The sequence below is a fragment of the Lampetra planeri genome, chromosome 36, assembly GCF_965212315.1.
Source record: "Lampetra planeri chromosome 36, kcLamPlan1.2.h2, whole genome shotgun sequence".
Classification (NCBI taxonomy): Eukaryota; Metazoa; Chordata; class Hyperoartia; order Petromyzontiformes; family Petromyzontidae; genus Lampetra; species Lampetra planeri.
The window spans coordinates 10118151-10144246 of record NC_136142.1 but is presented as its reverse complement, the minus strand read 5'-3'; the positions used below and the strand labels follow the sequence as shown (position 1 = coordinate 10144246).

At 49.5% G+C, this 26096-nt stretch overlaps 1 protein-coding gene across 1 annotated transcript; it reads left to right on the top strand.

Moving 5' to 3' along the window:
• Window positions 1-655: 655 nt before the first annotated feature.
• LOC144730794 (protein RCC2 homolog) lies at window positions 656-24934 on the top strand. The gene is made up of 12 exons (XM_078611546.1): window positions 656-1171; window positions 6504-6597; window positions 8452-8595; window positions 10462-10593; window positions 11617-11705; window positions 16416-16530; window positions 18575-18741; window positions 19712-19892; window positions 20275-20380; window positions 20755-20827; window positions 21733-21810; window positions 23312-24934. Exons 1-12 carry the CDS (start codon window positions 803-805, stop codon window positions 23414-23416), a joined length of 1653 nt encoding a protein of 550 aa, XP_078467672.1. The 5' UTR covers window positions 656-802; the 3' UTR covers window positions 23417-24934.
• Window positions 24935-26096: the final 1162 nt, after the last annotated feature.

Below are 26096 nucleotides of genomic sequence, written 5' to 3'. Positions count from 1 at the left end.
GCTCTCTCTCTCTCCCTTCAGGATCTTCACTCATTGTGTAGCTCTGTTGGTTCAAACCACTGCTTGTCGTGAGGGTTATATTTGACCATGACCCCGCAGGTCAATGTGGATTCGGCGAGGGCGTAGAGCATAGCAGTACGGTACAACAATGTGCATGCAGTATTGGTTTTTATCCGGTCTCAATTCCTAGCTGAGCTTTAACAGAGCTTCTGACGAGATATAGTTTGTTCATAGATAGGTATAGTTAGGTGTCATCCATGTTACTGCTGTTCAACTACTCAAACAGCATTATTATTATAATGTATACAATACGATAACGAAGTGTGTTCGGTTTAATGGCAAGTCTGATTTTTTTTGAAAACATTAAAGCAAACAAAAAACACGTTAACGGTATGAGGACATTTGTTTTTAGTCAATGTTGTCTATTTAGCTGCATTTGTTTAAGGCGGCAAAGTCTGCACCGGTTTCGACCTCCGCGTGTCTCATCAGCGGTGTTAAGATGATGCCGCTGCCGCCGCTGCGTGACACTGCGAGTGGCCACGCTGGGCCTTGGGAGAAGGGAGGGGAGAGAGAGAGAGTAAATAATAAAATAACTCTTTACAGAGGGGGGGAAAAACCCTTAAAATAAAAATATTAATAAACATAGAGAGACAAACCTTCCTCTCTCACTCACTGCAGCAGACACGGACACACAACCCCCCCTAGAGTGATAAAGTGTTCCACGGCGGATAATACTTCACTACGATCGGGCATTGTATCATCATCAGCATCATCATCAGCAGCAGCAGCGGCTGCAACCGACATGCCGAGACGAAAATCATCAGCAAAGGATGACGACGACGATGAAGATGATGATGCTTTGGAAGAAGAGGATGATGATGATGTTGGTGATGGCGAGGAGGACGACGACGTTGATGGTGACGATGACGATTCGATCATCCGCCGGGGCGTGAAGCGAGCCCGGCGAGACGACGGGCGAGCGAGCGGCAGCGGCGGCGTCATCATCGTCACCTCGTCATCATCGTCACCGACACCACAGCCACCATCATCACCACCCGCACCACCATCGTCGTCCTCATCATCATCACCATCGACATCATCATCAGCAGCAGCAGCGGCGGCGGTGGCGGAGCGGACGGCAGCCAACGTCGTCGTCGGCAGCAGCAGCAGCGTGAGTAGCGAGACGCCTCCAACTTGACACAGACGCAGGAGGGGACGATGATGATGGGAGCCCCGGGGGGGGGGGGGGGACAAAGGGACCGGCAAAGACAAAGGACGACTTGGCGACCCCCTTTGTGTAATCCACTGCTGGATGAATACCCTTTACCCCCCCTACCACCCCCCACCTACCCCCCCAGGTCAGAGACAAAGATCTCTCCCCCCCCCAATAACAGACTGTTGGGGCAAGCGCTGTGCGGCAGGGAGGGTGGTTCAGCAACTACGCCCGGCCGCCTTTGTCTTCCCGGCGGCGATGCTTACACACCGCCGCACCAGGCTACTAATTTTGAGGCTAAGCCGACCTAGTGGGGGGTGGCCCAGGACGGGTTCGCTTGGGGTTGTCGGTGGCCGTGAGCGGGAATCGAACTCGGGAACCGCTGCCCAGCGGGTGTCGTCGTGGGCGCAGCGCGCTAACCTCTGCGCCCCCCCCCACCACTCCCCCCCCACCACCACTCCCCCCCCCCACCACCACTCCCCCCCCCCACCACCACTCCCCCCCCCCACCACCACTCCCCCCCACCACCACTCCCCCCCCCCACCACCACTCCCCCCCCCACCACCACTCCCCCCCCATCCCACCACCCCCACAACCCCCCCCCACACCCCCCCCCACCAAACCCCCCCACCCCCCCCCCCACCAAACCCCCCCACCACACCCCCCCCCACAAACCCCCCCACCACCACCCCCCCACCACTACTCCCCCCCCCACCACCCCCTCCCCACCACCACCACTCCCCCCCCCCCTTCAATGTAAAGTCCGAGTGAGGAGCTGACAGAAGAGTTGTGTACACACACACGAGGTTTGTGGAGTGAGGGAAGCTAGCGGAGAGGCAAGAGAGATGTAAAACTACGTTTTGTTCATTTGACCAGGTAAGGCCCCAAATCAGTTGCGTGGTGGCCCTATTTTTAAGATGCGAGCTGGCTATCGCAAATGATAGCCCCCAACAAAGTGGGATTGTCGTCATGTGGACAGTTATAGCAGTCAAATACTCTAAGCGCGTGTTGTTGATTACTGAATGTGGAGGGAAAATCCGGAGGACCGGGAGATAAATCCACACGACCAGGGGAAGAGACACTGAAAACTCCAAATATACAGCAGGCGTCAGGGTTGGGATCGAAACCCACGACCTCCTACATACCAGGCGAGGTAGTCAACATCTCATAGCCACCGTGATGATGATGATGATGAGAGAGAGACACGCAAACTCCAAATATACAACAGGCATCGTCAGGGTTGGGATCAAACCCACGACCCCCTGTATACCCGGCGAGGGAGTTTTCCCTGCACATTTAGTAATCAACATCACGCGTTTTTGAGTATTTGGCTGATGTAAATGAATGTCCACAGGAATGTCCACAGGATGATAATGCGCTCCTTTGAGAGCCAGGTCGCTCCTTGGCTGGTAAAAAATACAAATAGTGTAGTAGTTTAGATAAGACCTAAGTGCAGTGAAATGAGAGAGATAGCGCGGTGTGGAAGAACAATTGTTGGCGTCGTGTGTGCCTAATACAGGTTTATTTGGGGTTAGATTTCGCGTAAATATGTAAATGTGTCGTTAAACCCGCCACCACCCGACACAGCCAATTAGAAAGATTTGTCACGTAAACAGAACGTGCCAATTCGTTACTCGCACAGCAACGCCGGTTGTGTGTTGGAGAGCTTTGTTAATGTGACAACCCTAACTCATTGTTTGTGTCGGGTGGCGGCGGATTTAACGACACATTTTTAGTTACGCGATCTAACACCCCCCCCAAAACAAACTTTGTTACGGATATCGCTGTCTCGTTATGCCTATTTGAATTTGTTTGTGAGATTGTATTACATTATACTGGTAGGAACCTCCTGGTTACACCAGCCCACAGGGGATTATTGTGTCCGTCCGTCGTGCATCAAAAAATGTGAGGGGTGGGGCTGGGTGGAGAGGGAAGGGTGGGGGGGGGGCTGGGTGGGGAGGGAGGGTGGGGAGGGGCTGGGTGGGGGGTGGGAGGGATGGGGCTGGGTGGGGAGGGGCTGGTCACCCCGTGGTGCCCTTATAAAACTCAACGTTTAACCTACTCACGCCGGTTTGTGCCCGCCCTCACAGTCGGCCATATTTGCGGAATACACCACGCCGCCGTTGACCCTGGCCATTGACCGAGCAACCCAACGTTCCTACCAGCTCCCTCCGCAGGAGGAATGTGTTCATCCCACTCCTCTCTCTCTTTATTCGCGAATCCTGGGGCCCCTTTTGCAGCGACTTTCGTGACTTATTTTTGTTCTCTTCGCTTTGTGCCCAGCACCGCCACCCCGAGCACTTTTTCCCGACATCCGAACGACGCAGACGTCAGTAGACACTGTGAACAGGTTTCTAAAGTCTCTCATCTGCGTTGCTTTACTGATTCACTCGGACCGGAGACTTTGCAAAGCTTGTGCGCAGCGGAGGGCAGCGCCGTGTAAGTGCACATATCGGTGAAGTATGGTCACATAATACCACCACCACCACCACCACGCATACAACCACGACGATGGGCGTGGGCGGCCTTCATCCAGCAGTTGATTGATCATGTCTGATGATTCACAGTCTACAATACAGTCTATATACAGTGTACAATACAGTCTATATATATAAAACAGTGTACAATGGAGTCTATATAACAGTGTACAATACAGTCTATATACAGCATACAATACAGTCTATATAACAATACAGTCTATATACAGTGTACAATACAGTCTATATAACAATACAGTCTATATAACAGTACAGTCTATATACATATAACTGTACAATACAGTCTATATAACAGTACAGTCTATATATATAACAGTGTACAATGCAGTCTATATAACAATACAGTCTATATACAGTGTACAATACAGTCTATATAACAATACAGTCTATATAACAGTACAGTCTATATATATATAACTGTACAATACAGTCTATAAGTTAACCACCGCCAAAAGACAGTAATGACACGTAAATGTTGTATTTTTTACAAAACGATCGCTTACGATTCGTTAATGTTTGATATTTGATTCGTAGTGCGTTTAAATTGTATAAAGTTATATGAATAAATACCGCGCGTTGCTATGGTGACGGTACAGTACACTGTACAGCCTCGATATGCATTTGTTCGGGACAATAGCGACACGGACCACGCACACTTACACTAAATTAACGTCTATTTTCTTTAAAGATATCTAAATTAACATTTTTCTCACACAAAATTACAACTGTACGCAGTGCCGAGCGCGCAGTGTTGAGTACAGTGGTGGTGCATGGGGCCAGCGTTGCCGCGGGGGGTTTTGGCCTTTGCAGGTTATAAACTTAGCAAGCTGCTAAGTTTATAACCTCGCGGTTGCTATTGTGTTTGTCTTCTCTGCAAGTTTGTCTATTTTAATGTGTTTCGTTTGATTTCCCCGTGGTGCAAAGACGACACCGCCACGACCGTGTTCGCGTGCCATCTTGCCACTGTATGTGGGCATTGCCACCCGTCTCGTATTTTGCGGGACGCTTCTAAGCGTTCCCATTACTTTTAAGTAGGAACCCACTGGTTCCACCAGCCCACAGGGGATTATTGTGTCCGTCCGTCGTGCAGGGAGGGGCTGGGTGGGGAGGGAGGGGCTGGGTGGGAGGGTGGGGCTGGGTGGGGGGGCTGGGTGGGGAGGGGCTGGTCACCCCGTGGTGCCCTTATAAAACTCAACGTTTAACCTACTCACGCCGGCTTGTGCTCGCCCTCACAGTCGGGCATATTTGCGGAATACACCACGCCGCCGTTGACCCTGGCCATTGACCGAGCAACCCGACGTTCCTACCAGCTCCCTCCGCAGGAGGAATGTGTTCTACTGTGATGCTGGTGTACCATTGCCATACTTCACCACGCTGGGTGTCCCATGCACGCACATTCTTATAGGCTACCTTAATATTAAAAATATATATATAAGATGCGACGTTTTGGGAAATAGGCCTTGTGCAGCACTGCCAACGCTACGTGTTGGCAACGGAGGGCAGTGAATGAAAGTCCACTGCTTTACTTGTTGTACTGTACGTCTTTATACACCGACGCGTCTGTAGGCTCGCATCCAGCAGTGGATTGTCATAGGGATGTCAAGTCTACAGGTAGTGTGTGTACTCCAACGCATTTCATTGTGAAGCTCCTCGCTGAGGCTCACGGCTCGTTTTCAGCAAAGGTTTGTGCATTTTGGGCGCCCGAGTAGGTGCATTTTAAATAATTTTTCATCAGTTAAAACCTCTGTGACAGCAGGCGTGGGTGAAGTATGTCCAAACAGCCTCCACGAGTGGCACGGTGTGGGGGAGGAATGAATCCAGCAGTGGATTGACAACGGGCCCACAAACGTAAACAATTCCCAGTCTCTGACCTGACCATTAATGGGTGACCGGGGAGAGAGACAGGGGATAGACACCCAGACCTAGGGCTAATAAAGCCACGAGGTTAGTATTGCTGCTAAGTGTCTCTGACCTGGTCATTATTAAGCAGTATGCTCGACCTCAAAGACAGCTTCAAAATAAATATATCCAACCCATAAAGCCAAAAATACATTTGGGTTGTTTAAATAACATAAAGCGGGCATTGTCATGTTAACTCTTTGTAATCTTCATAACAATAATGATCTTGATTTGAAGCTTTAATGACTGCAGGAATTCATACTCTCTGGTTCTTTCGGTAAAGTCACGTAGATAGAAAAAATAAAAAGAACACGACGTTTTGGTGCCAACAAGCTCAATCATTGGAAGGACGTGATAAACCACGTCAAGTTTTAACTGCTGGGATTTTCACTCACCCACCCGTGCTGTTTTCGTTTACTAATTCAAGCTCATTGACATGCTAATTTATCCAGCCCCCACCCGTCCCTGCACGCCACAACCCCCCCCTCCCGTGCCTATATAAAGCCACAACAGCAGATCATTATTTCTCACCTGATGACGGACGCTTGTGTTGCGACCGAAACGTCGTGTTCTTTTATTATTTTTTCTTCTATCTACGTGACTTTACCGAAAGAACCAGAGAGTAACAATAATGATGTGGTGATTTATATAGCGTTGTCGTCCATTCCGTGCAAATTGCATCTCGCAGTTGCTGGGGAACCGCAGGCAAGCTGTAAGGCAGCAGCCAGGCGGTAACCTGGCGCTATCAACAACTGCCCAAGTTCTGCAGTGCTCTTTTTATCAAGATGTTTTCAGGCAATATTTGGAAAAGTTCATGCTTTTTTCCACCTTTGCTCGTGCTACTTCACGAATCGGCCCCATCGTTGTGTGCATTGTCTCCTTTGATCCTGCAGAGTCTCGAAGGTGCAAAGTTCAGGGGGCAGCTGCTGATATGCGGAGCCACCAACTGGGATCTGGTTGGGCGGCGGGAAGTGCCTAAGCAACAAGGTCTCCCAGATGCTCCCCCCCTCACCTTCACCCCTCCCCCCCAAAACCAACCACACTTTCACATGTGCTTCTCCATTTCCACTAATGGGGGGCTCTTGTTCACTGCAAGGGACTGGAAAAATCCCTCTTCCTTAAATGTATCAAAAACCGCGGGAAGGCAGCTGTGCCAACTGTACTTGTGAGTCCTAACGAGAGCGAAACCAGTCTACAGTTGTCTTTGTTTCACTGCTGCTGACTGGAATGGACACATTTTTTCAACTCATTTGGTCGGTGATGTAAAACCACAAAATGGTCACACATTCAGTTATTTTGAGCCGGTGGTCTAGGCTCTAGAGCCTTTGCACATTGAATGTTGCACACCTCTGTGTGTTGTTAAATAGACACATTTAAGTGTGTGTCTGTGTGTGCTGGCGAGGAGCTGGTGCATCTGCCAGTCATCTCAGTCAACCCATGGCACCTGCTGGGTCTGTCCCGTGACCCCCTGTCACGTGGCCTCACAGTGCACGTGGCCTGGCACAGGCACCGTGGTGACATTACCGTCACTAAGTGGCGAATGGCGTGTGTTGGTATATTGGTGTTGGTGCGAGGAGCTGGTAACCCTGCCACGTTAAATTCAGTGACCAACGGACTAGGGAGAGAAAATCTTAATTCAAAATAAGCATGCACCTGATACCCCGAGGCGACGAGCTTCCATCGTATTCCCCGGCCCAACCCCAATCGGTGGAGCAGGAGACTGACACCACATTCTCGGGGAGCCACCAGAAGCAATAGGCAATTGCTAGAGCAGGCCACATGGAATTTCAGATTGCTCGCTGGTGAGGAGAGGTCGTGTTCTTCCTCTGTTGGGAGCTAGATTGTTACTGCCTAGACTTCTGTGGGAGGCAAGGAGGTCTGGTGGATTGGTTCTGACTAATAGAATAACACAAGAGGTGAATAGTCCTCTACACAGGGCAAAATGCAATGCAGCAACAGTGAGTAGCTCTTCTGAATAAAATAATGAGGATAACAGAGTTTGGTGTTGGGATATGGGAGGCTGTGAGTCCTGAGCCAATGCAGACTTCCTTCCCCATCAACAGGAGGTGAGCAATGGTGGTCAATAAATCTTTATTATTACGTGCCAATATCGCCCTCAATAAAGTAGGCATCGGTGCACATTACAGCAGAAATGGAACGGTCCAGGGGCACTAGATGAATATTTGAAGAGGGATGAATCAGATGCCTTCTATGACCTCTTGTCCCAGGTGTTGGCTAAAGTGGCCCTTCGGAATACAGTCATCTTATTAGGTGACTTTAATGCTCGACCGGGTCATGACACGAGCACTAGGGGTGAGATTGATTGCAAGGCATGGGTCAGATCAGTTCAACGATAATGTTAGCAGGCTGATAGATTTCTGTGCAGTCCATGGGCTTGTAAGGGCTAACATATTGTGTAATTGGATGTATGTTGGATCACACCAAGAAAAAACTACTGGACTGTGTAGTGGCTCATGGCCAACAGCGGCGAATATTTGAACCGGTGCTGGGCCTTCCCTGGGTCGACTCAGCCTTAAATGAATAACTGGTGTGGTGTGTAAGCATCAGCACTGGGGAGACAAAGGTGGTCCGGCATGGTGTTGGTCACACCATCCCCTCAAGTGCCGTGCCAGCCTTCAGAGGTGTTTGCCGCTAACAGCTCTCGCCCCAACAGCCCGTTAAAGGTGACACAGAGGATTTTTTACTTTGTTATGTATACGAATGTTTGTGTCTGTATCTATGTGTATTATACGAGTGTCTGTGCGTGCTTCAGCATGTTTTCCTCTGTGTCTGCGAGTATATAGCTGTATTGTCTCTCTGTTTACATCTTGGTCTTTGCAGCTGCATTCCGGAATTTGGGCCAGAACCTGTGGGCCCCTCACCGCTACGGAAGTCTCCGTGACATTGCTGTGAGCCGTGTCATCACGGGCCCGTGTGCAGCTCACAGCCTCCTCATCTCCACACGAGGGCTCGTGTACAGTTGGGGTGACGAGCACACGTGTGACATACACAAAGACAAAGATCCCTCCCGTATAGCCTTCACAGACTGTTGGGGCAAGTGCTGTTAGCGAGCACCTATAATGGCCGGCACAGCAACCGAGGGGGGTGGGTTGCTAGCAACATGCACGAAGGCCTTTGTCTCCCGAGTGGCGATGTTTACACACCGCACCAGGTACTCAATTGAGGCTGAGTCGACCTATAGGAGACCCAGTACTGGTTCAGATAATCATCACTGGTGTTGGCCATGAGCAGGAATCAAATTCGGGTCACTGTGTTCGTAGTGCAGTACGCTAACCACTACACACACACACTTGTACAGTTATAGATATTCACAAATGCACACGGATACAAAGGCACTTTTACGCACAGACTTATAAAACATAATGCACTGCATGCATGCAGGCGCACATGCATTGTTGGGATGAGTCTTGGATGAAAACATTTCTAATTTCGCAATTACGAGACAATTAAAGATATTTTTCATAACATCATTTTGCATTCATGTAAAATGTCTTTGTACTAACAACAGTGACATCACCTTTACTAAAAAAAAGCACAAAAGTGGCGGAATATTAGTGACGTCACTTCAGGTTTCTCAGATCAATCTGAATCGATGTAAAATTTTATATCTAGGCCTTATTTTGAATTTTGTTTATATTCACAGTAGTCTCTCGATTATCAATGCTAATGTCGGAGAGGATGGATACAGATAATTCAACATCGTGGATAATCAAAAATATAAATTTTCCGTGGATTTCTATGCCAAAAAAACACTAACATAGGTAAAGTTAATAAAATACTCTTTCTATTTATAACAAATACGAACGATCGATGGACCGATCAATGCGCGTGCACAGTAATAACACTTTCCTGCTCCCGCACAGAAGACTCGGCCCATTAAGTGGATGACAGCAGCAGAACCATGCCAATCAGGATCACGTAGATTTCGGATTAACCGGAGCAACATATTTGGTCAGTTGAAGCACTTGACTTGTAATACACGTTTCCTAGAATAACAATGTATAACTTTTTAGATTATTAATTTGGGCTTAAGGGAAAATCCACGAGTTATTCATTTATGTCAAAATTTCAGGTGCGCGGTTAATCAGCAAATCGGATAAACCGCATGCGGATAATCGAGAGTCTACTTTATATAAAAAAAAAATCAGGAGCAAATTCCTAGTAATAATAGTGAAATACTTCAAATCTTATTATGATTACACTTATTTAGCCAGGAAAGCCTCACTCAGTCTGAATACTTGTTCAAGAGGGTCCTGCCAAGTTTTACGCAGATGGGGATAATGATGTTTGCTGTGTAATCCTAATTGAGTAATTTTCCGGTATTTTGTTCAATATTGGGATGTTTCGTCAGCAATGGGTTACATTGTATGTTATTTTAGCCACTCCAACAGCCTGTGTGTCTTTAGAGAAGGACCTTTGTCTATTTTGTGTGTGTGTGCGCACGCATCTAAGTGCTCACTAACAGCACTCACCCCAACAGTATGTTAAAGGTTTTAGGGGGGATCTTGTGTGCCCCATGGGGGAGCGGTAGTGTAGCGATTAACACACTGCACTATGCATCTGGTAACCTGAGTTCTGTTCCCGTTCAAGACCAATACCAGTGCAGAATATTTTAACTGGTTCAGGGCCTCCCCTAGGTCACCTCAGCCTAAAATAAGTATCTGGTACGGTAGGTAAACATGAGCACTGGGGAGACAAAGGCAGTCGGGCACGGTACTAGCCACCAACCCCCTTGTGCACCATGCCAGCCTTCATAGGTGCTCGCTAACAGCACTTGTCCCCAACAGCCTGTTAAAGCTATACGGGGGATCTCTGTATTTACCTTTGCAGGGCGGGGAGAGAAAGGGCAGCTGGGTCACGGAGACACATGTCGTGTGGACGTCCCTCGAATCATCGACACGCTCAAGGAGTGCGTGATCGTAGACGGGGCTTGTGGGAGGAGTCACACGCTGTGTCTCACAGGTGAGCTCACCTGTGCTTTCACATCCTCACCCCCTCATCTGTGAGTGCAGTTAAAAGCCAACGGATCCCTGTCAGGTTAGTCACGTGTCCCTGTCGTGCGGCAGGTCACCCGCTGGTAACATTGCTGGTATCTCTTGCGGTAACAACCATTGAATTGTTACACGCCCACCCTCCCCTCCGACCCCGCCCCTGGTTGTGAAACTCCCCACTGGTGCTCCCCCCTCTGCCCCCCTCTCTCTGCCCCCCCAGCTATGGAATTCCTCACTGGTGCCCCCCCCCTCTCTGCCCCCTCACCCCCCCAGCTGTGGAACTCCCTACCGTCAACCCATACGGTTTACCCCTTATTTTTGTACAGGGAAATTGAGTTTTCAGGTCCATTCTGCATACAGCTGTTTCAATACGGGCAAAGAAAAATCGATCTTAAAAGTAAATTTTTTGTGTTTCTCCCTTGTCATGGGACTTTGTAGGACGAATGTTGACATTTATAAGGGCACGGGGTAACCAATAAGGTCTGAGTTGGTCTGTAAAAAGGGGTTGTCAGGTATGCTCCTAAGTCCCAACTAAAAACAAATTTTAAAGAAATAAAAAAGATTCCTTATATTTGGCATTGCACCTCTCTGGCCCAATTTCTATTCCCACCAAATTCGTTATTATCTTCGTCCTTTTCACGCACGGCAACTTGACACATTGTGAAAGACGCCCGATAAAGTGCATACTATGATTTTTACGCTGCCGGGTGGACAAAGAAAGACAAAAAAAAAATAGAAACTTGCCCCATTGGTCAACTGCCGTGCCGAGAGATTAAACCACACTGGCTACATATCGATTAATTGCAAGTCCAGCTTTCTGACCATTTCTTCACTGTGGCAGCATCTCCTCTTTCCTGAGTAATTATCACACGAAAAAACCCTTGAGATGTTCTGCATGGGAGGCACTGTATTTATAGTAAATGGTGATGCTAATGCTGGTGATGACGACAACGATGATGATGGTGATGATAATGATCCGTTGGCGTGACCTCAGACACGGGGACCGTGTATGCGTTTGGAGAAAACCGTCTTGGGCAGCTGGGTCTGGGAAACCAAACGGATGCCGTGCCAAGCCCAACGCAGGTAACGTCAGCACTTTACAAGTGTGTGCTTGCGTGCGTGTTTTGGCACATGCCCAACCACCACATGCCTAAGGAGCTTCTGTTTGACCAGATAGAGGGAGCTAAACGGGCACGACACGGGCTAGAGAAGAGATGGACTGATGCGGTATGGGAGGATGTGGAGCTGAGTGGACTTGCTGTCAAGATCGGCCTCGATGGAGGAGGCTCGTAAAGGACGCTGCTGGGCAGTTGGAGGCAGTCGCCCTCTAACAATAACGGAGGGCAGAGAAGTGATGCTCACAACAACGAGAGGAATTTCGGGTGGCTAAAACGCAGCAAGTTGGCACAGTAGGGGGCACAGCTGGTGCATCTGCCTGTCATCTCAGTCAGTCAACCCACGGCACCTGGGTCTGTTCCGTGACCTCCTGTTAGCGAGCCTTGGACACTTCACATGGCTTCAAAGTGCACCTGGCTTGATACAGGTGCCGTGGTAACGTCACCGCCACTTAGAGGCGAATGGTGGCTGTTGTTGGCACAGTGGGGAGTACAGTTGGTGCATCCGTTGTGCCATCTCAGTAAATCCATAACACCGGGATCTGTCCCGTGACCTCCTGGATCTGTCTCCTGCCAGGAAGCCTTCCACGCTAGACGTGGCCTTGAAGTGCATGTAGCCTGGCACAAGCGCCGTGGTGAAATCACCGCCACTTGGTGGGAAATGGTGTTGTATATTATTATTATTAATAATAGATTTTTGGCTGATGCCACGCAATAATCTGACTAAATTGTGTAGTAAAGACCCTCCACCACCCTACGCGGCCAAGAAAATGTAATTGTCGAGTGTACAAATGTTTAGTATGCCAATTATTATCGTTTCAGATCACCGGCAAGTTTAATAACATTCTCACAGGCAAATGTAGTAATCGGGTATGAGGTGTCATTTAAAACTGCACTGGTCATAATTAGGACAAGATCCAGGATTGTATTGTGACTTCCTGGCTTCTGACTTCCTGGATTCTGGGTGGTGGAGTGTTCTTAATGACACAAATATGGCAAGACACAAATATGGCCTAGTGCAAAAATATATTCTAAAACTGCACATTGTTTCATGTTTTCCACTCTTGACTTATTCTGACTTCCCAGGCCCTGTCACAGTGAGGCTTGATGTACTTGATCTTTACAATGTACTACTATTTAAACACATTCCTGCGGAGGGAGCAGGTAGGAACGTTGGGTTGCTCGGTCAATGGCCAGGGTCAACGGCGGCGTGGTGTATTCCGCAAATATGGCCGACTGTGAGGGCGGGCACAAGCCAGCGTGAGTAGGTTAAACGTTGAGTTTTATAAGGGCACCACGGGGTGACCAGCCCCTCCCCACCCAGCCCCACCCCTCCCACCCCCCACCCAGCCCCACCCTCCCCACCCAGCTCCTCCCCACCCTCCCCACCCAGCTCCTCCCCACCCTCCCCACCCAGCCCCTCCCCACCCTCCCCTCCCCACCCAGCCCCACCCCTCCCAGCCCCACCCTCCCCACCCAGCTCCTCCCCACCCTCCCCACCCAGCTCCTCCCCACCCTCCCCACCCAGCCCCTCCCCACCCTCCCCTCCTCACCCAGCCCCACCCTCCCCACCCAGCCCCTCCCCACCCTCCCCTCCCCACCCAGCCCCTCCCTGCACGACGGACGGACACATAATCCCCTGTGGGCTGGTGTAACCAGAGGTTCCTACCAGTACTATTGAGTATATTACCATGTAAAGCCCACTGCGCAGTATAGCTCTTTTTCAGAAGTGACCTGGTCACAAAAGATAGCTCAACGAAGTGGCATATAATGTAGAAACTTATAGCAGCTACATTTCTTGAAACGCACGTTGATTTTAAATGTGGAGGGGAAAATCAGAACGCCTAAAGAAAAATCCACATCACCATAGGGAGAACATGCAAACTCCAAATATATAGCGGGCATCAGGGTCGGGATCAAACCCACGACCTCCTGTATACCAGGCGAGGTAATTAACATCTAGCCACTGTGGCGCCCTGTATTGATAATATGAGTAGAGAGATGCAGTGGGTTCGATCCCGACCCTGACGATCCCCACCCTGTTTCTCTTTCTCCCTGTGGTCACTTGGATTTTTCTCCAGGTCCTCTGGTTTTTCCTCCCACATTTAGAATCGATATGCCTTTAGAGCAGTGGTTCTTAACCTGGGTTCGATCGAACCCCAGGGGTTCGGTGAGTCAGTCTCAGGGGTTCGGCGGAGGTTAAGACACACACCCGACTCATATGATTCGTGATGACACGTCCGGCTTGGCCATCATTGGCTGCAAGTGATCACGCTACATCGCTTGGCCTATCTGTGCTGCAGGGAATTTGGTGCGCTCGGTAGTCGACTTGTGACTGTCGTGATGGTACGTCGTGTGATGTTTCTTAATATTTTAATCCCTTCATACTAACTATGTCGAGCAAAAAAAAGAAAGTGGTCGAACGAATATGTACAATATGGATTCACATATATAACGGAACGTGATGGGAGTCAGCGTCTTAACTGCATGATTGGCAATGCCAAGTTGAGCAATTCTAGTCTAGCACCGGCAAAACTAAGGGAACACTTCCTTAAGCTGCATGGAGGTGGGGAATACAAGAACACAACGCTCGCTGAATTCAAGGTAAAGAGAGCCAGATTCGATGAAAAGGCTACTCTGCCTGTTCTCGGCTTTGTACCCATCAACAAACCGATCCTCACAGCATCGTACAAAGTTGCTTACCTGATCGCAAAGCAGGGCAAACCACACACCATTGGTGAAACACTCATAAAACCAGCTGTGTTGAAGATGGCGAATATCATGCTGGGAAAAGCGGCTAAAGTTAAGTTATCCCAAATTCCTCTTTCAAATTACACCATCAGCGACAGAATAGAGGACATGAGCAAAGACATCTTGGCTCAAGTAGTTGCAGATCTGATTTCAAGCCTGGCAAAATTCAGCCTGCAACTCGATGAGACCACAGACGTTTCCAATCTAAGCCAGCTTGCTGTATTCGTGCGCTATGTGAAAGACGACGTGATAAAGATTTTTTATTTTGTAAGCCTCTTACAACAACAACTAAGGCAGCCGATGTGAAGAAACTTGTGGATGACTTCTTCAAAGACAACAATCTTTCGTGGGATATGGTTTCTGCAGTTTGTTCGGACGGAGCTCCAGTCATGCTGGGAAGAAAGTCTGGTTTTGGTGCGCTATTGAAAGCCGATGCACCACACATCATTGTTACGCATTGTATTAAAAATTGTAGTGGAATGCGTGAACTATGTGCGAAATAGTGCTCTGAGGCACCGCATCTTCAGTGAGCTGTGTAAATAAATGGGCTCTGAATTCGAGGTACTTCTGTACCATTCTAACGTTCAATGGTTATCCCGGGGACAGGTGCTGAATCGTGTTTTTGCCATGCATGTGGAATTAGCCCTGTTTTTGCAAGAGCACCAACATTGTCATGCAGATTGCTTCCAAAATTCTGAGTTCATTCTCATTTTAGCGTACATGGCTGATATCTTCGCAGCTCTCAATCATCTCAATCAGCAGATGCAGGGCGGTGGAGTCAACATCATTGAAGCGGAAGAAAACCTGAAGGCTTTTCAAAAAAAGCTACCGTTATGGAAACGACGAACAGAGAACGATGACTTCGCAAACTTTCCCCTGCTGGACGACTATGTAAGTAAGATTGAAGATGTATCTGAAATCGGAGACATTTCTGTACCCGCGGAACTGAAGCAAGCAATTGCCACGCACTTAGATGAGCTTGCAAAGTCTCTCGACGGATACTTCCCTACAAGAGAGTCATATCCAGCATGGGTGAGACAGCCGTTCACGTTTAGTGTTGAGACAGCAGATGTCAATGATGAATACCTCGACGAAATCATTGAAATTCAGCAGAGCCAGGTTCAACAGCAACTCTTCAGAACAACAACGCTCTCAACGTTTTGGTGCCAACAAATGGTAACGTACCCTGTTATTACTAAGAAAGCCCTGGAGATTTTCATACCGTTTGTTACAACATATCTTTGCGAACAATACTTTTCGAGGATGCTGGACATAAAAACGAAGAAAAGGAACAGACTTTTTTGCGAAAATGACATGAGAGTGGCACTTTCCAAGGTGAAGCCGTGCATTTCTGAACTGAAAGGCAACAGCAGAAGTCACACTGATTTGCAGTAAGTATTCATTATTTTGTTTTTGTGTGAAAATCATGTTTTGCTGGTTTTGTTCTTTGAACACAGTGATGTTGATGCACGGTTCATTTTATGCACCAGTAAAACATATACCTATGTTTTGAATTTTAAAAAATCATATTTTATTTTTCCAATTAAGAAGGGTTCGGTGAATGCGCATATGAAACTGGTGGGGTTCAGTACCTCCAACAAGGTTAAGAACCACTGCTTTAGAGTATGTTGATTCTGAAATATACAGGCGTCAGGGTTAGAATTGAACCCACAACTTCCTGTATACCATCTATGCCACCGTGGCGCCCTTAAACGTCGTGTATAATTTCTAAGTTGGGTTGTTGTTATTTTTCTATACATTAAGAAGCTGTTAAAGTGCGTGTGACAAGGTCCCATCCGTGAACAATACAGGAAAATGATTGTTAGACAATGGGTGCGGACGGTTAACTTCCTTTCCCCTGCCACTCATCCCCCTGCGTCTCCCCGCCCCCCCTACCCACCCCCCCCCTGGCCCCCGCCGCGTGCAGATAGTCTACAGCGGGAGGCAGGTTGTGAAGGTGGCTTGCGGTGCGGAGTTTAGCGTCTTCATCGACTGCGACGGGAATCTCTTCTCCTTCGGCTGCCCAGAGTACGGACAGCTCGGTACGGCCACGCCACAAGTGGGGATCATTGCGGCACTCCCTGGGCTCTTACAGGCAGCTCAGTTCACTTCAGTTTATTTTGAAGTACCCTGTGAACTAAGAAGCTCTCGTTGAATCGGGTATCATCAGCAAAAATCGGTTCCCTGCCACGCATAAGATAATGGTCGCAAGGAAAATGGCAATAAAAACAAATACGTGAGAAAAAAATGGCAAAAAATCACGTAACGTAGCATCCTACCAACATTCTTAATTTGGGAGCTTTCGTGACTGCAGGAATTATTCTTTGGTTCTTTTCGGTGATGTCTGTCTGCTTGTATGCCGGTCTATAGTTTTCTAGTTAGTTTTTTGTTGCTATTTCTTTTATGCCTGATGATGATTGCTTGTGTTGCAATCGAAACGTCGTAATGTGTTGTTTTATTTTGATTTATTATTTTATTTTTAGACGTGACTTAACCGAAAAGAACCAAAGAATCCTACCAACATGCCAACCGAGACGCTGCGGTTGTAACGGTTATCACGCCGGACTTACGATCCAGAGATCACCGGTTCAGGTGTAAACGATGCCGCAAAGTTTATGCAAATCCTCAACCCCTCAATCCCCCAACGCCTCTATCCACCTGCAATGGGCCCACCACCTTTAGGCGGTGGCGGTAGTGGGGTAAAGCGTGGGGCACTCCCAGCCTCTTACAAGACGCGTGGCCAGCGTGGAAGAGTAGGCCAAAACACCCTCTCGAGTGGCTGTTTATAGTTGCTTCTTAGTGTGGAGGCCCCTACTAACAGCAGTGCTCCACCTTTATATGTGTACGTGGAGGTCAGCCTATGACCGTATCACTCGGGATGCAGTCAATCTCGTCAGATTCTCAGAAGCTAAGCCGGCTTGAGCCTGGATAGGGCTTGGATGAGCGATTACAATGAACGCAACTGGTGGATTTTTTTTCTTCCCAGGGGGCGTAAAATCTGTTGTTGCATTATACTTCTACGCTATCACGTCTATGTTGACTTCACCTACCTGCACTGACCAGCGCAGTGAAGTATGGTCAAATTGTTCCCACGTCACGTGTGGCCCTCATCCAGCAGTGGCTTTATAAAGCACTGTGAGTGTAAATGTACACATGGTACAGTGCCAAAATGTCACTCAAAGTAATTAAGTGCCTGAATATATCAATGTCTTCATACTGTGCGTGTGTGTTACCGATGGTTGGAGCGGTAGTGTAGCAGTTAGCGTGCTGCACTACGAACCCGGCAACCCGAGTCCAATCCCGCTCACGGCCAACACCAGTGATGATTATCTGAACCGGTCCTGGGCCTCCCCTAGGTCGACTCAGCCTCAAATGAGTACCTGGTGCGATGTGTAAAACATTTCCACTAGTTAGACAAAGGCGGCCGAGCGTGGTGCTGGCCACCTAACCCCTCGTGTGCCGTTTTGGCCTCTATAGGTGCTCGCAAACAGCACTTGCCCCAACAGCCTGTTAAGGCTAAATGGGGAATCTTTGTCTTTGTTACCGATGGTTGGAGCGGTGGTGCAGTGGTTAGTGCACTGCACTTTTTCCTGAGTTCGATTCCTGACCACGGCTAATATCAGTGGCCAATGACATCTCAACTTGTCTTGGGCCTCCCCAACGCGGTGGTGAGATGATGACTCCCTCACCCGGTATGCAGGAGGTCGTGGGTTCGTTCCCGACCCTGACATCTGTATATTTGTTGTTTGCATGTTCTCCCCATGGTCATGTAGATTTTTCTCCGGGTCCTCCGTTTTTTCCCTCCACTTTTAGAAACAATTGTTTTTAGTATTTTTGGCTACTAGAAATTTCCACGTGATGATAAGCCACTTCGTTGAGCTATCATTTGTGGTCAGGTGAAAAAGAGCGATATTGCTCGGGGGACCTAGCCTGGAAATATGAAACATAGTTTAATTGTTTTAGATCAACTCAGCCTCATCATGAACCTGGCCACACCATTCCATATTTCTTAGGTACTCGATAAATATAACTCGGCCCTACAGCGGTGCTCGTGGTTTCAAGAGGGATCTTCGTCTCTGTGTTCAGGCCACAACACAGATGGGCGCTACATCGTGCGGGCGCAGAGGATAGAGTTTGTGTGCGAGCTCGCTCCGCGTCGACTGGCGAGATTCATCGAGAAAACGCGCGATGGGCAGGTGCTCACTGTGCGGGGGGTGGTGGTACGAGACGTGGCATGTGGGGCCAACCATACGGTACGTGTGTGTGTGCGTGCCCGCTCACGGCCAACACTGGTAACGATTATTTGAATTGGTCCTGGGCCTTCCCTAGGACGACTCAGCCTCAAATGAGTACATGGTGCGGTGTGTAAACTTCGTCACTGGGCAGACAAAGGCGGTTGGGCGTGGTGCTGGCCAACCACCACCTCGTGTACCGTGCCGGCCTTCAAAGGTGCTCGCTACAGCACTTTCCCCCAACATTCTGTTAAGGCTATACAGGGAATCTTTATGTGCATGATTTACCAGTTCATGGCCAGCTCAGATTTGGCAGTGGAGGTGTCACATCAAATAATTCGAGCAGCAGTGTCTATTCATCGGTTGTCTAACGCTGTGTGGCAGCTGCTGCCTGGCTTGTCGCTCGACACGAAGCTTCGGGTCTTCTCGGCCACAGTCATGCCCTCCCTTCTCTATGCTTGCGAGACGCAGACCCCTTTACAGAAACATCTGTGCCGGTTTGAAACATTCAGGGCAGGCTTGCCTACGATCCATCCTGGGTGTAACCAGGGTGTAACCAGGATGGATTGTGTGAGGAGCTCACAGATCCTTGAAAGGTCTTGACACTGTCTCATCAGTGAGCTCCTCCAGCAAGCGAGGACACATTGGCTTGGTCATGTAGCCCGCATGCCCAGTCACAGCATTTCCTAAGCAGCTTCTGTTTTGCTGGATAGAGATGGCAAAACGGTTTTGGCATGGGCAAGAGAGCTGGGCTGATGCGGTATGGGACATTTTGGAGCTGATTGCACTTGCCGATGACCGGCACCAGTGGTGTTCAGAGTGGCCACCGTGGAGGAGGCTCACGAAATATGTCACGAGGCAGTTGGAGGCATTCTCCCTCTAGCAACGAAAGAGGATGGAGGTTGCGATCTGCTAACATAGCATACACACTTGTTGTACTGAGACCAATAGAGGTCGACCCTAATGCATGCACGCGCACGCGTACGCGCAGATCGCGCTGGACACGCGGGGCCGTGTGTTCACGTGGGGTTTCGGAGGCTACGGCCGCCTGGGCCACGCCGAGCAGAAGGACGAGCTGCTCCCACGTCTCGTCAAACTGCTCGACCGGCCGGCGCCCGCGGTCAACTCGGTGCGCGCCGGCTACTCCTGCACCTTCGCCATCAACGTCGTCGGTGAGCGCTGGCGGTTTGACGGCCGCGGCGGCAGTAACGGCGGTCGCAGTGGTTTCCCATGCGCCATCCCGCCGGCTGAGTGTCTTCGCGCTCGCCGGTCGTCCTTGAGTGATGACGGTTGACGGTCCAGGACACCGGTGGTTTTACGGCGACTATTCTGAGCATTTAAATAATGGTTCTGAACTACCGTGTTAAACGATGATCATTCTGAACAAAGGTCGTACTGTGCAGTCCTGAACAATTCTGAATGACGGATCTGAAGAAAAGCACTTCTGTACTCCCGTTACCCTTAATGATGATTCCGGTGAATGATTTTGAATAGCGGCGGTGGTGAACTGCGATGGTTGTTAAACCGTCTCACGCTTGTGAACACTGCCTGCAGGAACGCTTTACTTCTGGGGCTCCACCAACACGTCGCGTGACCCGACCATGTACCCCAAGGCCGTCCACGACCTGTGTGGCACCCACGTGCGCAGCCTCGCATGCGGGTGAGGCTCACTCGCCCGTCTGCTCGCTCGATCGCTTGTTCCACACACTCGCTCGCTCGAGCAACCAACTTGCTCAACTACTCCCTCGTTTGCTCACTCACTAAACAACATCACTCAATTGCCTACTCCCCCGGCCCCCGTTACCCAATCACCCGCAGAAAATGGATCGCACGCATCGTCACTAAATGGCGTGCTCGCTGATTCACTCGCTGAAACGTTCGCTCCGTCCAAAAACCTCACGCGCAATCTTTCGCTCGCTCGCTCAAACAGCGTGTGCACACACACATGAACACCTGTACATGCTTGCCTGTGCGTGCATACCTGTGCGTGCTTGCCTGTGCGTGCTTGCCTCTGTCCGTGTGTCTGTGCATCAGTAAAAGCAGCATCCTCATCACATCAGATGACAGCACCATGAGCTGGGGCCCATGGCCAACGTACGGAGAATTGGTGAGGCCCTTCCCACCATGTAAAATGTGCACACACACACGCACGTATACACAAATTGCTCCATTGAGATTACGCGCGATAATCATTGCCAGACCAATACCAATTTGCAGCCCCGGTGCCGAGTCACCTAAAGCCCACAAAGGGGCAGCTGCCACTAGGGGGGTGCCACCCTTTTGAAATGCGTTGAGACGGTGAAGTCACTCGTTGCATGTGAAGCGTTCTGAGATGCTCCAGCATCTCATCACTACGTACGGCCCTTTTAGTCAGTCCACTCCTGGATGAGCGCCTTCCCTTGTCCCTGTGGATCGCGGAGGGTTACTTTATCACAATTCAGTGTGGGTTGGTGGACGTGGGGAGCGTGGGGCCGGAAGCATGTAAGTACAGTACCGCTCTCAGCTGCCCACCAACATAGTTCAGCAAGCCACCTGTGGCACGCTGTTTGTTTTTTTGTGGTCGTCCGTGTGAGCGCATCCAAAAGACGTGGAGACTCGGACCCAAGCTCTTATTTGAGCCGGGCACGGCCCTATTGAGCCCAAGCATGACCACAGCCCAAGGCCTGCGACTGCAGTTGCTAGGAAACGGCGCAACTCTCTTCGGACGACGACCCGGGTTCCTTAGCATCCACCTGCGTGGCAGACGGCGCGCGTTATTTTTACGGTTTCTACGCGCGTTTGCAGGTAATAGCCGGGGGTGGCCAGCCGGATTCGAATCGCGAAGCTCCGCGCCAAGCGGCGAACCGCGCCACCACTACGCTAGGCTGCCCACCGTAAGCGAGTGAATCTAAGGGCGGCATTTCCTGCTCCTGCGGGCTGGCGCAGGAGCACGCTTGCTCCCGTAGCGGCCACAGCGTCTGCGTTTCGCTCCCTCGTTACCCCGCTTGTTGGTTTCTGTTGTGTTGTGCGCAGGGCTACGGCGAGGGAAAGCAACGCTCCTCCTCCGTGCCCCAGGAGCTCAAGAAGCTGAGTGGCATCCACATTCACGAGGTGACTCCCCTCACAGCTCATGGCTACAACACTGGCAGGCATGCGATGACAACAATACCGCTTACCTCTTCTCTCTTATCACCCACTCTCTTCCTCTGCCCTCCATTCTTTGCTGCCCCTCCGCTATAATTCCATGGTCCTGGTACAGATGGGCCAATATAACAGTGAATCGAACCCATGCTCTTCTTTGCTGCGAGCGTTGCCGCTGCGCTGCCGCCCCGCCCCTGGAACACGACACGACACATCCACCGCTAGGCCTTTTTGACAATCCGTTGCTGGATGGGGGCCTCCCCATGTCGTCGTGAAGGGGTCGTGGGGGGGGATCTGACCACACTTTACCACGCTGGTCAGTGCGGGGTTGGTAAAGGCGTGGAGCAAAGCTGCGTGAGCATAGAAGTACAGTACAACGATGATTTTTATCTGTACTGCCTTCTGCTGTAGTCGCGTAGGCTATAGCAACCTGTTGTGCACAGTGGTCACCCATCCAAGCGCTATCCAGGCGCAAAACCTGCTTAGCTTCGAAGATCTGACAACCATAGCATTTCAGGTAAATTGGAATATGATTGGAGATGCACATTCAGGCAATTGTTAATGTATACTTTCCAACTAAAATTGAGAGCATTCATGCATTAGCTCTGTCCATAATAACTCTGGTAAAGATGGTCCAATATAATTGAAACTCCAGGACAGTGTTTTTCATTGCAAGGCCTGCGGGCCACTGGCGGCCTTTAGTGTGGCCCTTCTGACAAATACACAAATAGTGAAAACAACCCCCCCCCATCATCATCGTGCTGCTGTCAAACCCTCAATGGTTTCAAATAATGTGTGTAGCGGACCTCACACTGATGATGTCTTATTGGCGAAAGTGGCCCCCTCCCCGCCTCTGAACATTAGTGAAGAACACCGCTCTAGCATAACGTTGTGTTGCCTTTTAGGGTGCTACCCTATAGAAAACTGGGCCAGATTAATCTAACGGTTGACCTAAAAACAGCGTCGGCGCCCCAGTTTTGTCGCCTCTGCTGCCCTCCTGCTCGACCCTGCCGCCCTCCCCTCCCAATGACGTCATTACTCTCGCGAAGGAGTTTTCCGTGAACGTCGCGCGACCTCGCCCGGTTTGTTGCACAGCTGTCAACCCATACGGTTTACCTGGATTCTTGTACAGGGAAATTGAGTGTACATCCGTTTCATACAGACGTTTCAATACGGGAAAAAAAAATTGTTGTTGTCGGTTTGTGTTTCTCCCTTTTGATGGGACTTTGTAGGATGAACGTTGAGATTTCTAAGGGCACGGGGTGACCAATGAGGTCTGAATTGGTCTGTAATAATGTATGGCACTAATAAGGGGTCAACAGGTATGATGGTGCGACGTCACCGGCCGCTGATTAAACGATGCCCCAAGGATGGGAAAAACGCATTTGGAGAGAGAGAGGCCAGCCGCGGAAGCCGTGAAATGTTACAGGATTTCCTCCCCCCCCCCCGGTCCTCGTTTTGTGCGGTGCAGGTGGCGATGGGATTTGCGCACTCCCTGCTCTTGGCGCGGGACGAATCGGAGGAAGACAAAGCTCTTGTCCATCAGATCCCAGAGTACTGCCCCCGTGCCCTTTGATGAAGTCTGCCACTAGCACGCCGGTGTTACTGTCGGGGAAAAGATGTCCCGACTGTTGAGGTGGCTGGGTGGCTCAGCGGTGCAGAGCGCTGAGCTGGAACCGCTGACAATCCTCTGGGTACAGAATCCAGGTGACAGCCGCCTGTGATTTAGCCGGGTTCTCAGGTGCAGTGAGTTTGGTGGTCTCAGTTCCGGTCACCAACGAGTGCACACACGCACACAAAACAACATCGCCATGAAAATGAGCTTTGACACTCCATTTAGCTTAATTACGGCTCTGAGAATGAAAATATCGGTTTGGCTCTCTTGTGACAAACATTGGCCTCAAAGGCAGAGTGAGTGGGAAATTGCTATCCCATCTACTGTGTGGACCAGAGGCCACTGAAGGGATCTCAGAGGAAGCTCGGTGATATCTGCTTCCGTGGGCTGTTTTTAAACACGAATGGACGCACTGCTCTGCGTCTCATTGACGCGATGCGGATAGCGCAACCGGGGATAAAATCGGGGAAGATTTTCCCCTAAAAAGAAAGTGATCTCACTGTTTGCCGCTTCGAGGTCAAGAAGCTGTCACAGGCAGTGGCCCACCTATACCATCACACAGAGCTGTCACTTCCTTTTCACAGTTCCCACATCTGCTGCACAGGTGATACACCATCTGGAAGGTCTGCCTCTATAGTACCACCACCCGGCTTTGTCTCCCACCCGTCACGACGTCGATGTGTCCTTTGAGGGCCGCTGTTACAGTCTCGTGTACAGCCCATTTGTCGCTCCACTGCTGGACCCCCCCCCCCCCCAGGACATTTACGCCGGTAGGTGGGGCGCTGTGTCTTTCGGCTTTGATGAGCGTTGGGATAAAGCAGGTGGGGGGAGGAGGAGTCAAATTTCGTCAGGGCCTAAGTGGGCTTTCACGCGATGTTGATTCTTTCATGGCCCGGTATAAGTGATGCAACAAAATATATTCGTCGATGGAGCGACGGTGATTTTTTTTTAACGATTGTAGTCGACGATGACCGCCGATGAGCAGACGAGAATCATTGTGCGTGACGACGGCAGCGAGGCCAAAGCGCGACCGAGCGTCGTGACGAGACGGGACGGGACTCGCGGAGTCCGAATGAACGTGTAAGCGGGCCGAGATGGTTGAGTAGCGTCGCCCTAGATGAGAGACTCCGTGCACTGAGGAGACCAAACTCTCTATGACCGTATGGTATAGACGAACGTTCACCGAGTTAATCGATTGGCTGAACTGATGATTTTAATGGGAGGGCTGGAATTGCTCGCCCCTTACCCCCATATTGAAGAACTAAGAGTGTTTGACTGAATGTTTTGAGTTGACTAGACCCAAAGAATGACAGGTAACTCACAATCTTAAGACTTTCTCTAAAACTCCAAAAGGCTACCTTTGACTAGTCCAAAACTATGACCAAAATGACATGTTAAAAAAAGTTAACACTGTTAGCACAGTGGATTGACAAAAGCGGCTGTACATTCACAATAAACAAACATGTTAACAAACAAAAATATCTAATTTGTGCTGTGCTTTAATGACCAGGACACATGGGGTTATTTAATGTATTGGTCAACAAATCACATAGGGTTATTTAACTCTTTTATCAAATGTTTAAACGGACTTATATTAACATGAATGCGTACATGAATTGTCTTTTGAAATTAATCTCGGACTTGTTCAAAGACTGCTGGTGTAATCTTCTTGGTTCTTTCGGTAAAGTCACGTAGAAGGGAAGTAATAAAATAAAACATAATAAAACAATTCTCACGACGTTTCGGCTACAACGCAAGCAGCCGTCTTCAGGTGAATAAGACACTGCCAAGCTTGGAGCTTATATATAAGCTGGGTTGGAGGTGGAAGAAGAGCGCCTTGACAAAACAATGTGCATATCAAGAGGAATTTAGCATATTCATGGGAAATGCGTAGGAGGTGGGCGGGGGGGTTTCAAAGTCATTATGCCCATGCATTATGCAGGATTAGCAGCATCAAAGGGAGAGAGTAGCGGGTAGCATTAACAAGGCGCTCTTCTTCCACCTCCAACCCAGCTTATATATAAGCTCCAAGCTTGGCAGTGTCTCATTCTTCACCTGAAGACGGCTGCTTGCGTTGTAGCCGAAACGTCGTGAGCATTATTTTATTATGTTTAAGTTTTATTATTTTATTACTTCCCTTCTACGTGACTTTACCGAAAGAACCAAGAAGATGAATCCCTGCAGTCACGAAAGCTTTAAATCGAAATGTAAATGCTGGTGTAATCTTTGAACATTCATCAATGGTGTTTTCGTCTCAATTCATTCAGGGTTCTTGATCGAGTTTTGTACGCAACGTGTATGAGGTGTCCCCCACAGGAAGCATACAAATAAATATTAATGATGATAGCTAAAAACGTTAACTTAAACGATAAACAAAGAAGGCGTTTTAATGCCAGTGTTGAAATAAATTAAACAACCCTGTTTCCTGACTTTTGGGCTACCCCTGTACATCAATTGCTGACGCAAATTCAAGAGGGTTACTGCCACGTGGACCTTTGGCGGTTGAGCCGGAGAAAACTCTCCCGACGCCTTTTCCCGGTGCCGCACCGTGCGTTGTTCGGCACGAGGAAGAAGTTCACCTGCCTGGCGTGTGGAACGGAACGTCGGACATCGCGCCGTGCAGGGTGCAAGCGTGAAAACG